Below are 14,281 nucleotides of genomic sequence, written 5' to 3' on the forward strand. Positions count from 1 at the left end.
GAATCAATGTATGGATCCAGATCAATGCATCTTTGGATCCCTATTTCACAGACATATGTTTTGGTTTAATATGAAATAATGGTATTCCATAAAGAAAAGCCAGCTGATGCTGTTTCTGGCCTTTGTTCAAAAGCTCCTATTATGTTCAGCCTCAGTCCGTCTAGAAATGTCAAATCACTAATGTTTTTAATTCAACCTGAGTCATTGTGCACCAAATAACTAAATACAAAGTGTAGCCCATACACTTCTCCTAAAAGCTTTGATGTTTAAATGCACTTTGAGCATCCTAAAGCCAATCCATGCAGGCCATTTTCCAAAACAGACACAGATTATTAGACTGATAAATGCATTACTTTCCATTATTGCTCATCCAGTGAAAAAAAATGCTCTTGCAGAGGCTTACTGGCAAACATGCTGGAATAAGTTATCTATTAAAATGTGTATTTCTGTATGTCAATGATGTCATAGAAGAGAAAACTCTTGACTCTGGAATAGCGATGGTGCCGGTGACTCGACTGTTCACCTCGGCATCAGAAGTCAGTGTGTGTGAGGGATTCTGTGTGTGAACAGAAGCTCTGAGTCAACACACTATTTGCTAAGGCATCCGGGGTCAATAGAAGAAGCTCACCTCTTTCTGTCAAGTGGTGTTTAATAAAAGCTAACCTGCTCGGCTAAAGCTCAAATACATGTGAGCGTAAAGACTTGACGTGTGTGGAACTCTCTGGAGGAGAGAAAAAGCTCTTGAAATACAAAACGGACACACACACTGTAAAAAATATTCTGTTAAATTTACGGTAAAATACCGGCAGCTGTGGTTGCCAGAACTTTACCGTAAAAAATACAGTGAGTGGGTTTTCTACTGTAAATTTAAATGTAAATATCAGCTAAATCTGTTATTTAGACTGAAAAATCACTTGCCATTTTATCCCTATTGTGTCTCTTTTTGGTAATTTTGTGTCTCATTTGATAATTTTACGTATTTTTTTGGTCATTTTGTGTCTCTTTTTGATAATTTCATGTCTCTTTTGGTCTTTTTCTGTCTTTTTTTTGGTAATTTTGTGTCTTTTTAAATAGTTTTGTGTCCCTTTTGGTCATTTTGGTTTTTTTTTGGACGTTTTGTGACTCTTTTGGTCTGCTATTATTTTTAGGGTAGTTATGTCCTTGTGACGTTATGGTATTTCTCCATTCATTTTAAATGAAAAATCTAATATTTTTTACAGCAAAACTGTGTTTTCTAAAGTTTATCACAGAAAAAAGCAAAAGTTTTGTGCTATTCTTTGATTTACGGTAATTAAAAGTGTCTACTACGGTGATATTACATTTTTAATTTCACGCCCTATTTCTGATATAATTTGACAGTGTTTAACTGTAATTTCTACAAACATTTTTTACAGTGCAGGGTCAGAATCTGAGGTCTAGTATGTGTGCCATCTTGACACACACCCACTCATATACACACACGGAGCTGTGCTGGCTACCTTGTTTCAGCCCTTTGGAAAGGGAAGGGATGCATAGAAGCAGGGAGGGGGATAAAAAAAACCAGATTGAAATGGAAGATGGCCAGAGATGGAGATAGGAGCCAGAAAGAGGAGGCAGATAACGGTGGGTATTGGAGTGGGTCCTCAGTGGAATAGAGCAGTAAGAAAGTGTGTGTGCAGACCACCCTTGTCCATAATGAAAGCCAATCAGCTCGGGTGGCAGAGGCGTGTGCTGCAGGAAGAAAGCCAATCCACTGAATCTAATGAACCGCGATTGGAAATCAGAGAGAGGCAGAGAAGAAAGAGGGATGGATAGAAAGAGAGCAGGAGCAATGAACTTGTTGGCATTCAGCTTAGAAAGAAAGGAAGAAAGGAGATAAACAAAGATGTAGGGAACGCTGAGAAATAGAAATAAAAAGAGAGGTGCAGCGACATGAAGAAAATTGAAGCAAAAAAAGAGAAAAAAGTAAGAAAGATTGGAGAGGCAGACAGGGGAAAAAAAGGAGAGGAGGACAGGGGTCAGCTCGGGTTAATACGAGGAAATAAGCCCCTTTCGTTCTCGCCTTCCACACACACAGCGAGCCCCGAGATTGGAAACCTCACGCCTTGCATTCACACACAAATAGAGGACACACACAGACGCGTACGCGCACACACAGGCGGCAGACGGCGTGTTCATCCAGTTCGTGGAAAGCCCCTGGGTTTATGAGTTCACCAGGTCAATTCCCCTCAGGCCGGGGATAATAGGAGAGGGCTACATATCACAACAAAGAAATGTAGTGATAAGAGGCATGTGATAGCTGTTGTGGTTGTGTGTGAGTGTGTGTAGTCTGGCTCCGTGATTAGACACGTATGTTTGGCCGGTTTGTGATGGTGGAGACAACAACAATAAGGTTTTTTGCTCCAGAAAATGCGTTCAATCTGGTGAGAGCTAAAACAACAGCTTCTTTCATCCATGAAGCGTGTGTGTGTGTGTGTGTGTGTGTGTGTGTGTGTGTGAGAGTGTGTGTGTGTGTGTGTAAACTCACCCAGGTCCATGCTCTTGGACGCTCTGTTGCGAGGTATGTTGTCTTTGTCGTTGGCCAGTTGGCTGTCTGTGTAGAAGGCTGCCGCCATGTGTGGCTGCTTCTGGAACTCACTGCAAAATAGAGCATAATTACTATCAATAAATCAATTGATCAATATTCACTTAACTCTACTCCTCCAGTGCTGCCAGGAGTGCAAAAGTATGTCAGCGAATTGTTTGAAGTGGGGTTGTATGTGTAGTCATTGCTTACTGAAAACCGTTCTTCTTGTCAAAGCCAACAGACTCCGATGACAAAAACAGTCATTTTACCTGACAGAATATAGGAGCTGCTGGTTTACCGCTGCCTCAAATGTTTCATTCTTGTGATTGTGAGACTTTGGCGTTCAAAAGGGTTAGTTCAGATTCACAATCAAACAATCAAAGCAGCGGTAGACCAGCAACTCTTGTGTTCTACATAGGGTTGTCACGATACTAAAATTTTCAACTTGATACCAATACTCAGGAAAATATTCGATTCTCGATACCATTTTCGATACCACCAAGATAAAAACAAAGACCCCAAAATGTAACAGAAATATTTTTATTAACAAGAAAAATGCAACATGTAAAAATTTACAGAAACACAGGTTAAATATTTATAATAAAAAACAGTTGTGCAAAAAGAAACTGCAACTATGATAACAAGCTTCAGATACTCGATACTTTTGAAAATGAGTATTGTATCCGGATACAACGTTTTAGTATCAATACTTTTTTGAGTATCGATACTTTTGACAACCCTAGTTCTACAAGTTTGGTGGCTTTGAAAAGAGCATAGATATCAACTTCAGTTCATCCTAGGATACTTAAACACCAACATGTTTTGGCTGGTCCACTTCAAAGCCCCATCAGGGTCAGTACTTGGTTTTAGGTTAAGTTACGATTCAGGTTGGGGTTAGGCATTAGTTGATGGTTAGGGTTAGGATAAGGGCTTAAATATACTTGATTTCAACCACACGTACGTGCAGACAACTGGCTGTGTCGTGAACAAAAACGTTCACATAAATGCCCATGTACTGCACATTATTGGAGGAATCTCTAGAGGGAGCACCACATAAATCAGGCCATGTGAGGGCTCAAATAAGAATAGAATATGTTTTTACCTACTGCAATTGCACTTTATAATGACTCCCCTTTTATTAAGGACAGAAGAATATTTTTTTAATATTTATTTAAATTTTAGCTTAGCTGCTTATACTGTATTTACCAAACTGTATTTTTGCACATGTTTTTGCACATGTATATTTGCACACCTGTTTATGTATTTACACACCTGTATATTTGCACACTTGCTGTAACTGTTATCTATGAGTAACAGCTACTAATGCACATGGACCATCCATTCCACTGTTTCTATACTAGGCTATGTATTGTGGGCTCATGTTCTGTATAGGTGGAATATGTATGTATACATGTGTTGTGTTGTGTTGTGTTGTGTTGTGTTGTGTTGTGTTGTGTGTATGTTAGCTGCTGGAACACCTACATTTCTCTGCTGGGATGAATAAAGTATTTCTTATCTTATCTTATCTTATCTTATAAAACACAAAAGTAGAGCTTCCAAAGGAGGTTGATCTAATGGTAATTCTATGATCATGGCAGCATAAACGGTGAAATCGCTAAACCAAACACGTTGGGAAAATGGCAAGTATGTGTCTCTCGTTTTGTCTATGTGACGAATAGTGGTGAAGAAACATCAATATTTAACACTGCTCCCAGAGGTTATATGGGTTATATAGGGTTCATTTCTGAGGACATGCACAATCAACGCTCCAAATCCCTGCAGGATACACAAGGCTGAAGTGATGCGTTACTGTAGTTAAAAGCAAGTATATTTTAAGCCTCAGACTTGGTTTTATGTTTAAAGTTACACTTAGATTTAGGTTAGAGATAGGTAAAGTTAAAAAAAAAAAAACATAAAAGAGTGCTACGGGACTCACGGGCAAAGGGGGACCATAGTTATTAAAAGATATATTTTTAAAAATCCTTTATTAAAAATAGCCCAGGCTATCATTTTTAGAAATCCATTATATGTAAAGAAGTGTTGTTAGGTTGGTTAAGGAGACCAGAAATGACCTCCTGCTGGCTTCTGCTGTATGTGATACATTTATTATGCATAAGAACCTCATGCAACCAAATAAAATCTGAGCTGTCCCTTTAAGATCCCAGCACAGATCATTCAATTTCCTCCACGCCAGATGGCTTGATTCAGTAAAACAATAGCATCTACTGTCTCTATTAAACTTACAAGAAAACAAGTATATTGATGCCAGATTCTGACCGCATGAGATGCTGAACACACAAACACACTCATTGAGAAATCTGTTGGCAGACTGTTGCTTCTGTGGTGTGTTGCTGCTGCGGTTATTACATGTATCATAGCTCTTTCTAAGCCTTCAAACTCCTACAGAATTTACTGCATTATGCTATCACCATAATTACTTATGCATAATGCAAATAGGCTATTGCAATTAGACTGTATAGTCTAAATAATGCATATGAGCCTTGTAATATTTAGTGTAATGGCTCTTCTTTATCTCATAACACAGCACCCCATATTAAGAGTGCCATTAGAATATAATAACTCTGGCCCTGTGTGGAGTTTAATAGAGTGCTGATGCTGCTGTGTGCTGTATGTGTGTGTGTGTGTGTATGTGTGTGTGTGTGTGTGTGTGTGTGTGTGTGTGGTACCTGTGGCGTGTGGGAGTTGGTGGTAAGTCTCTATTCATTTCCTCCACGGCGCCGGGGGAGGGTGGCGGGGGGAAGCTGTCCTCCAGCTCCTCGTCGTTGTTGCTGTAGTGACCGTGGCCGCCATTGGCGGTCGCAGCGGGGTACGGAGCTGAGGAGAAACACAACAAGCAAACAGGTAAAAAAAAAAAGAAAAAAAAGAAGGAAAAAACACTCATTTTGTTTTCCAAAGAAAACTTGGAATCAAAAAATGGTGTTGATTTTAACAGATTTTCGGTTTTTGGGTTGTTGTTTTTTAGCTTTGAACTAAACTGGATTTGCTCTAAAGGCAATACAAGCTAAATAAAATTGTGTGTACACTTTTTTTCCTACATTTCTTGTTCATTTTCATTTGTTTGGACAAATATAATGATAACAACAAAAATAGCTCATAAGAGTTTAATCGAAGAGCTGATATCCAGACATTATCCATGGTTTTCTTGATATTGATTTTGGTTATTATCAAGAAAACCATGAAAAATGTCCAGATATCAGCTCTTAAATTAAACTCTTATCAGCTATTTTTGTTGCTATCATTACATTTGTCCAAACAAATGTACCTTTAGTTGTACCAGACATTAAAATGAACTTGAAGAAAAAAAGCGGTCTAATATTTTTTTCCATGACTGCATATTACACACTGACATGTATTTATGTCCTTCATTTGAGGATCACTTTTATCAATACAGACATTTACAAAAATATAAGATCTCCATAAAAACACACGTATAAATAAACAAATGCACATTCAGATAAAACACAAACACACACAGAACGATCATTTCCATACAAAAGCCCCATTCTTACTTCCTTGCAGCATCATTTCCATACTGTAAAGCCTTTGTGTGTACAAAATGACTGTAACTGTACTGCTGCTGCAGTGTGATGGAGAGCTGACAGAGTCTCAGTGAGAAAAGCTCCCTGCATCCCAGGGGGTGAAGGAGGATGGGGAGGGCGAGGGAGAGAGATAAAGAATGAATTTAAAACAGTTTGTTAGTTTTTTTTTTCTTGTTTTTTTTTTACACGTCAGCGCACACGGTGCACAATACCCTGTATGCAAATCAGGCCCACTTAGAAGCCGTTTCATCAGCGTAATGATTCCAAGGTCAGATCTTCTGCACATGAAAAGCAAGCGTTGCGTTCGGAAAAACATAGTTAATGACTTCCCTTTCTCCCGCTATAAATATGCAGGGGGCGAGAGCGGAAAGAGATATAAAGAAGAGAGCTGGGAGAAGATGTGACAACTCTGTAATGCGGGGCTGTAAAGATACTCGGGGTGGCTGCTGCAGACAACAATGTCAGGAGGCTTGGCGGGGTGTCATGCTGTGCAGCTATGGCAAACACACATGTACACACATATAGGCTGACAAACACACTGTGTGTACACTCTCAGCCGGCAGATAACGGGAGTACACAAACACTCCAAGCCTAATGTTGACTATCTGACAGTTCAAATGGACAAATATTTTGTGATTCGTCCTCACCACTTCCAGAGTTGCCGTATGTGTAGTTGTTGGTCATCATTGGCGCGTGACTCGCCCCGTTCACGGCGGGCTCCGGGTTTCTAGAGGGTCCTGAGGGCCCCTGGTATGCATTGTGGCCCCGTAGCTCCTGTCAACAAAGAAAGAGATGAAGAGAGATGATTAGAATGGTTATTAAGGGCGAGTATGCAAAAATATGTGCCAAATTAAATCCAAAGTTGCTATTCATGAAAAATGTATGATGTTGCCTCATAAATTAGAAGATTAAAGTCTTTTATTACCCAGTAGGATTGGACTTATGTCTTTTTTTATCCCTTTTGTTTATTGCATATCAGCCAACGCTGTCCACTGCTGCAGAATAAATATTATTTTGGCACAGTCGCACAAAATATCAGCCTGCAGCAGCTGCCGTCAAATTAGAGTCAAAAATCTGTGTTAATCCAATTCTACCATCAAATGTATGATTTCCATTTTCTGAAGACATGTTCTTAAAAAAATGGGAGACTTTTACATATAAAATCAATGTTTTTTTACAGTCAAGCTAGGGCTGTGTAATAAATCCAATTGCATAGAGGTCTATGAGAAACTGACCCTACTTCTCACTTGATTTATTTCGTCAATAAACATTTTCCAAATGAGTTTAAAGTCTCAATCGTTAATTTAAAGCCTTTTTCATCACAGCATAATGCTTATCTTATAAATTATGGTCCCATTTAGAGTAAAATAGATGATAAAGAAGGTTTTTGCTTTTTTGGGATGGCTACCTTGTGATTGACAGGCTACAACTAGGGGTGTACACAAATCTGGAAATGTGTTTTGCATAAATAAAGTGAATTTTTAATCCAGTGTTGCTTGTTATCAGCTATTATGCTGATTGAAATGATGAAATTACAGTATGAGGACATGGAAATAAAAAAATTGTTGGACTAAAAGAAACCTTCAGCTGAGGCTCCACACACTCTACAACTGTGACGCCAGACTTTTTTGTATCAGCCACTATCAAAGTTTTTCATTATTTATCTCGGATCCATTCTGCATTAATATTACAGGTAGATTACCTTCTGATAAAAGCTAAGAAGAAAAAATACTTTTTTTGTGGATAGAGCAACTGCAGTTTAGTCAAACATACACCTACTCTGAAAACGACAGATTTTACATTAATTGTGTCGTAGTCACTTCTTGTAACCAATCAATTATGATCCACCTCAGATGATGATGTGGGAACAAAGCTTTGAGGAAGCAGATTTAGAACAATCCTCTGAGGGATTTGAATAGACGTGTAGGGTGGGTGAGGAACAAAATATCACAAAGTAGTCAAGTTGAACATAATTGGAAAAGAAATTTGTCATCCATTCAGACAAAATAGTTCCCTTTGCTTAATGGCAGAGAGCCGAGAACACTCTTCACAGTCAGATACTGAACATACAGTACTGAAGCTGAATATTATTTTAATTATTATTAGAGACTGTAAGAAGAAGTGCAGTGAGACTTATTAAAACTGCATTATTTCTAATGGCCAGTATGCAGCGATTCCACAGGTTCCAAAAAGAAGCCAGATTGTATAGAAGTCTATGAGAAACTGACCTTACTTCTCACTTGATTTCACTTGACCCCTATAAACATATTCCTAATGTGTTTATGGTCAAGTTTCAAGTCTTCTTCATTACAGCACAATGCTAATTTGATCAATATTAGTCCCATTTAGAGTAAAATAGATGATTCTTTTGGACCTGGCTACCTTGTGATTACAGACCATGACAACCCAAACCCGGATATATTATTTGCATGAATAAAAAGCACAAATAAAGTGAATTTCTATCCAATGTTGCTTGCTAAGAAGTAATACAGCCCCCCACCTTCTTATTCAATATTTTTTCTTTATTTTTATTATATTTTCTATGTTGTCGATCAATAATAAAGACATCAAGATGATGATGGAACACATATGGAACTATGTAGTAAACAAAAAAGCGTTAAAATGAACCAGAATATGTTTCTTTACTTATATTCTTATAAGTAATTCCATATGTGTTCTTTCATAGTTTTGAGTCTTCAGTATTAATCTATAATGACAATAATAAAAAATAAAGAAAAACCATGGAATGAGAAGATGTGTCCACTGTGATGCCAGAGTGACTGTGTCCATTGCTTTCAAATAAGATGAAATAATCTATAAATAGAGAAATAGATTTATAAACACAAACGTATAGAAATGGCGACTCTCTTGGAGACGCGGTAATTAAGATAATCCCGAGCGCCCTGACAGGCATGTTATCGAACAGCCCAGCACTACAAAGGACCCCCCCACCCCACAGATGGAGATAGGGACTTGAAGTGGTGGTGGGAATCGGCGCTGGTGGAGGATGAAAGAAGCCTTTTCTGGTCAAAGAGATGGGAGCTACGGCTGTCACACACACACACACACACACACACACACGCACACACACACACACACACACACACACACACCTATACACTCATTTAACAAATAATAATCCTGAGAATAATGATAGGTGTTTCTGTGTCTTTGCCATATCAAAGGCTCGGATGGGGGGTGCGCACAATGTCATGGAGTCCCGGAGGTGCCATTAGTACCTACCATACATGTTAATACGTCACTACATCATAGCTGTCAATCACTTTGAGCTCATACATGTGTGTCTTATGAATTTGCACACACACGTTCTGACAGCTCTTCTGCATGTGTTGGTTGCACATAAAGCATATCAAAGCCGTCTATAAATCCAGCCGTATATCCGTCCGTCCGTCTCTGCAAACTGACAACTCGCCTGAGGGTTTTGAAGCAGCCAGGCAGACAGGCAGTCAGATATCTTAATCCCACAACAATAAGTAAACAGGGGGGGGGGGGGGGTCCATCTATCCAGCCAGCCCCAACCCACAGCTGCATACAATGGGCTTCTGAGAGGCTTAGCCCGGCCTCGCCCGACTGTGTCATCCACCCCACCCACGTATCACACCGCTCAGGATGGAGAGGAACCACAAGATCACACATTTGTGTTGTTTTTTTCTCTTTGTCTTTGATTTTAATATTTATATTCTACTCCAGTCACCTGTTGTGAACTTTGAGCTGCACTCACCTGAATGAAAGGTGCGATACGAGCACACGACTGACTGAGCGATTAAGTGGTAATAGTTTCCAATCGTGTTTCATAAGTCAAAAGATTCCAGTATGACCGTGAAAGACAAAAAGAGCCAAGCTGTTATCGTCTCATTTTCCAGCAAAGGCTATGAAAAATGTTTTGAAGGTTTGCCAAAAATAAAGTCACACGAGTGGAAGCAAATAAAAAGGCTTCAAATATATCAGGAAAAAAGGAATCATTCTTTTAATAATTGGTATTTATTTGGGTCTATTAGTTTATACGGGGTAAGTGGCTCAATGCCTTTAGTGCCTTCAAGCATATATTCAAAACATATATCAAGCAATATTCAAATTAACTACTTATCATATGGCAGAGAATGAATGGGTGCTGCAATTACGCCACTATATTGCTATAATTACACTTCTCTAAACCACTTTGAGCTAAATGCTAACATCAGCATGCTAACTGGATCTCTTATGGATCTTAATGTGTAGACATAGTCAATAAACTGTCAGAATTCCATATCATTGACATACTGAGAAAAGAGAAAAATATAATGCAATGCATTCTTAAAACTGGTGAAACTTTATATTAAGGTCCACATATTCTCCATTAACTAGCTGCTTATTGTTTTGTTGCTGTGATTGGTTGAAGGGCCCAGTGGAAATCAAAAATTAACCGGGAGGTTGCAGAGTGATACACATTTGGGAATTAGCTTTTTGGACACTTTTGGACACACAACTACAGCCTAACTGATATATTCGTTCATCCATATTGGCCTATGAGGTATATCTGTTTTGGCATATGCATCGATATTAAAACTTTTTTGCAATATATAATGCAGAGGAAAATAGTGATTGGTTGGTTTGGGAAATGGTGTTAAATATCCATTTTATTTATATGTATTTTCTCAGTTATTATATATAAAATTGGTTGACAATGCAATACTTTGTATGTATGATAAAATATAATAATGTTAAATATTCTTGAAATAATAAATAAGCATTTGAAGTACCTGTGCATTGTCATATCTGTGCAAAATTGGTGCACATTTGGAAAAAGAAAAAGTTGATTTTAATTCCAGCTCAGACATTCTCTACATCAGCCGCCATATTGGTTATCAGTTTGTTTTTTTTCTCTCAAATTAGTCTCAAAAATCCCATATGACTCATGCTCTACGATTAAGACGTGTAGTTAATTGTGTTTTCTGTCATTAAACCATATGTATTTATAGGTTTTATTGAGGAATAATGCCTGTTTATTGTAATTCCAGCTCAAAAATTCTCTCCATTGGCCCCAATATTGGTTATCCATGATTTATTTTTCTCTTAAAATCTCTTAAAAATCCCAAATCATGCTGTACTATTAGCACTTCGACGTTCTGTGTCATTTCACCATATTTATGAGGTGTAATTTATAAAGAATGCCCAATTTGGTGGCACCACCACCTTATAAGGTCCATACTGAGCAAAGCATTTCCTAATTTATTGCCTAGTATTAAGCAGTAACTAAGAGGTCATTAAGGGTCTAGTTGTAGAATATAAAGTATTAACAAGTGCTAAGAACCCATGCTAGGTGTACTAATAAGCAACAGGTTAATGAGTGGGTAATATGATTACCATTATATGACCACATAAAGTTTTAATATGAGGTAAATTAGGTTATTTTATTGTGATAATTGGAAATAAAGCTCCAGACTGAGACAGTGAGAGAAAGGAGGGACGCTGAGGCAGCGTTTGTTTTATCTGGCGGCCCCGCGCCACCACCACACCGTCTGGTTACGATGAGACGACGCAGATAGAAAGTGAACTTTGAACTGGGTTTGATCGCATTTATCTGCAGGCTTGGATAACTAACACACACACGCGCGCGCGCTGATGGGTGTGTGGCGTAGATGAGATGGAAACGCCACAATGGGCAGGTCAACGGCTAACCCTCTGGTTATTATTACTGCCTCTCTTATGCACATTACGGCTTTAACTGCTGTGAAACATCTTTTGAGATAATCAGTCATGGTTCAAGGCGGAGCTGAATAGATGGACTTAAGTAAGAAAACTGCTATTTTTCACCGTCTGTCATGCTTGATGTCTTCATCACTCCGTCCATTTGTGCTGCCTTTTAAGCATTAGCTGAACAAAACTTCTTGTGATTGAAGCTAATGTTGCTCACACGTTTCCCACCGGGGAATAAAGAAACTGCCAAAGTCAGGCACATTTTTTTTTGGGACACATTAGGATTTCTTTTTTAACGGCATCACTTCAACACAAAAGAGAAAGAGGTAAAAATAAGCAAAGGTTAACACATTCCATGCAGTCGGATTTTTAACACATTTATCACATCAGAAAGGGAGTGTGTTCACAGCTGCATTCATGAATATGGAGCCTAGTTTGGTGTCACTTTTCATTTTGTTCGTTATATATATCTCTTGGTGTGTTTATGTTAAATTAATGTTGTATCTTAATGGGGGGGATTTTCAGTGTCTTTGTTTCTGTGTGGAGTGAGTAACAGAGGATAAAGAAAAAGGCAGGAAAAGAAAAGAACAAGGACCCAAATAATTGATATTTTAATAAACAGGAAGAGGTGCAAAGGAGAAAAGCAGCCCAGCAGAGAAACAGACAGACAGGCATGCAGGAGGCTTCAGAACAGCTTTATTCAACAGAGGAGAAACAAGCAGGTGAGACAGAAAAGCATCTTTAAAAAATACAGAAATTAAAAAGGAAACTTTATACAAAAAGACAAAACAGGAAGGAGCAGATTAAGCCTTTACAGGAGAGAAACTGTGAAAAAATAACAGCTAATTTAGTGAGTTAAGACCAATGTGACAGAAAGGAGGCTGTGCATTGAGTTTATGGGTGATATTTTCTAAAAGTTAATGCTGTGACAGTTAGTGGTGTTGGCAGAGGGAAAAGCTTTCAGCCAGATTAATATGCTTCCACGCCATCCATCACGAAAAATCTACTGTATTTACACATCGAGGATTTGGTGCAAAAGAGGAGGAAGTGACATGATTCCAGTCAAAATATACTACTTATAACTTTTAAATTGTTTAAATTGACTTTTTTGGATTCAGGGTTTTGCTTCTATCTTTTGGTTTGCCACCATTTTTTTATGTTATGATTGCAAACATGATCCTTGAACGACAATGGGCCTCGTTCACCAAAATCTTCCAAAGTTTATCTTTCAAGAGGTCTGAAAGAGAAGTCTATGTGAAAATAATGAAAGAATTGTCTCTCGCTTGATTCTTTTTTACCATTTATCTTCATCTGCACTGTCTAATGAAGGCAAAAACAATGCACTGTGTAGTCAAACAGGCCTACTTTGGGCCTACAAATAGAATAATCAATCACTAATTATTGGACAGCAGCTTCTCAATTAACGTAATTGATGTTACTGAAGTATTAATGGAGTCTGTACTTAATTTAAAGGAACACATTGCATCCAAATAATTGCATGTGCATACATGTTTATCTATATTTATATGTATGTACTTTATTAACATATTTTTTTCTTTGTTCATTCCTATTCATGACATATTCACACTTTTTATTTCTCATAAATTTTAATTTAATGTAATTATTTTTATTATAGTTACTATTATTGTTATTATTGTTATTATTATTTTTATTTATTTTATATATTTTTTGTGTGTTTTTTTTTTATTCTTATTTTTTATTTTATTTACCTGATTTCTATCCGAGTTGTATATTGTATCAAATGTTTGTTTACTGAAGAAATCACAATAAAAAATGTAAAATTGGAATAAAAAAATAAATAAAAAGAATCTCAAATAAGAAAACTTTTTCGTGCAAGTGGGTTTTAGGAAGAAATGTTTTCTTTCGAACTGTTGGTGAACGAGACCTATTGTTCTCAACTTGGAGCCAAAATGTCGCTTGCACCACTTTTGCAATGCAGCTTGCATATACTGTACATTCACACACACACACACACACACACACACACACACACACACACACACACACACACACACACACACACACACACACACACACACACACACACACACACACACACACACACACACACACAGTGTGTCAGAGTGCAGCAGACAGCTGGAGGTACTGGTGTCTGGTGAGCGCCCTGTTGTGTGTGTAGTTCTGTGAGTGTGCGTGGAGGTGTGTGTCTGCAGGTGTGTGTGTGTGTGGCGTGGGGATCCTGCTGTGTGCGGGCGGCTCTCCGTACATCTGCCCCGCCATCGCTCTGATGTGATCAGTGTAAGTGTTGCTCTGCGGGCTGTGGATGGCGTCCAGTGTGCGGCTGCGTGCGTGTCTGGACTTGCGTGCGTGCACGTTGCACTGAACGTCGGCGAACACGTGACCCTGTGTGTCATCGGGCGCGGCGCGGCCCTGCATGTCTGCTAGCGTTCGGCTACGTGTGTGTGCGTAATCGCGGCCCTCCCTGTTTAAGTTCCCC

At 38.5% G+C, this 14,281-nt stretch overlaps 1 protein-coding gene across 1 annotated transcript in view; it reads right to left on the minus strand.

Moving 5' to 3' along the window:
- Positions 1-14,281, minus strand: part of pard3ba (par-3 family cell polarity regulator beta a) — a 199,416-nt gene that overhangs the window by 95,669 nt on the left and 89,466 nt on the right. Inside the window, exons 14-16 of the mRNA XM_059328231.1 lie at positions 6,753-6,879; positions 5,233-5,380; positions 2,507-2,616 (exon numbers count right to left, since the gene is read on the minus strand). Of these exons, the coding sequence (XP_059184214.1) occupies positions 2,507-2,616; positions 5,233-5,380; positions 6,753-6,879 (385 nt within the window). The remainder of the gene's footprint in view (positions 1-2,506; positions 2,617-5,232; positions 5,381-6,752; positions 6,880-14,281) is intronic.

The sequence above is a fragment of the Centropristis striata genome, chromosome 24, assembly GCF_030273125.1.
Source record: "Centropristis striata isolate RG_2023a ecotype Rhode Island chromosome 24, C.striata_1.0, whole genome shotgun sequence".
Lineage (NCBI taxonomy): Eukaryota > Metazoa > Chordata > Actinopteri > Perciformes > Serranidae > Centropristis > Centropristis striata.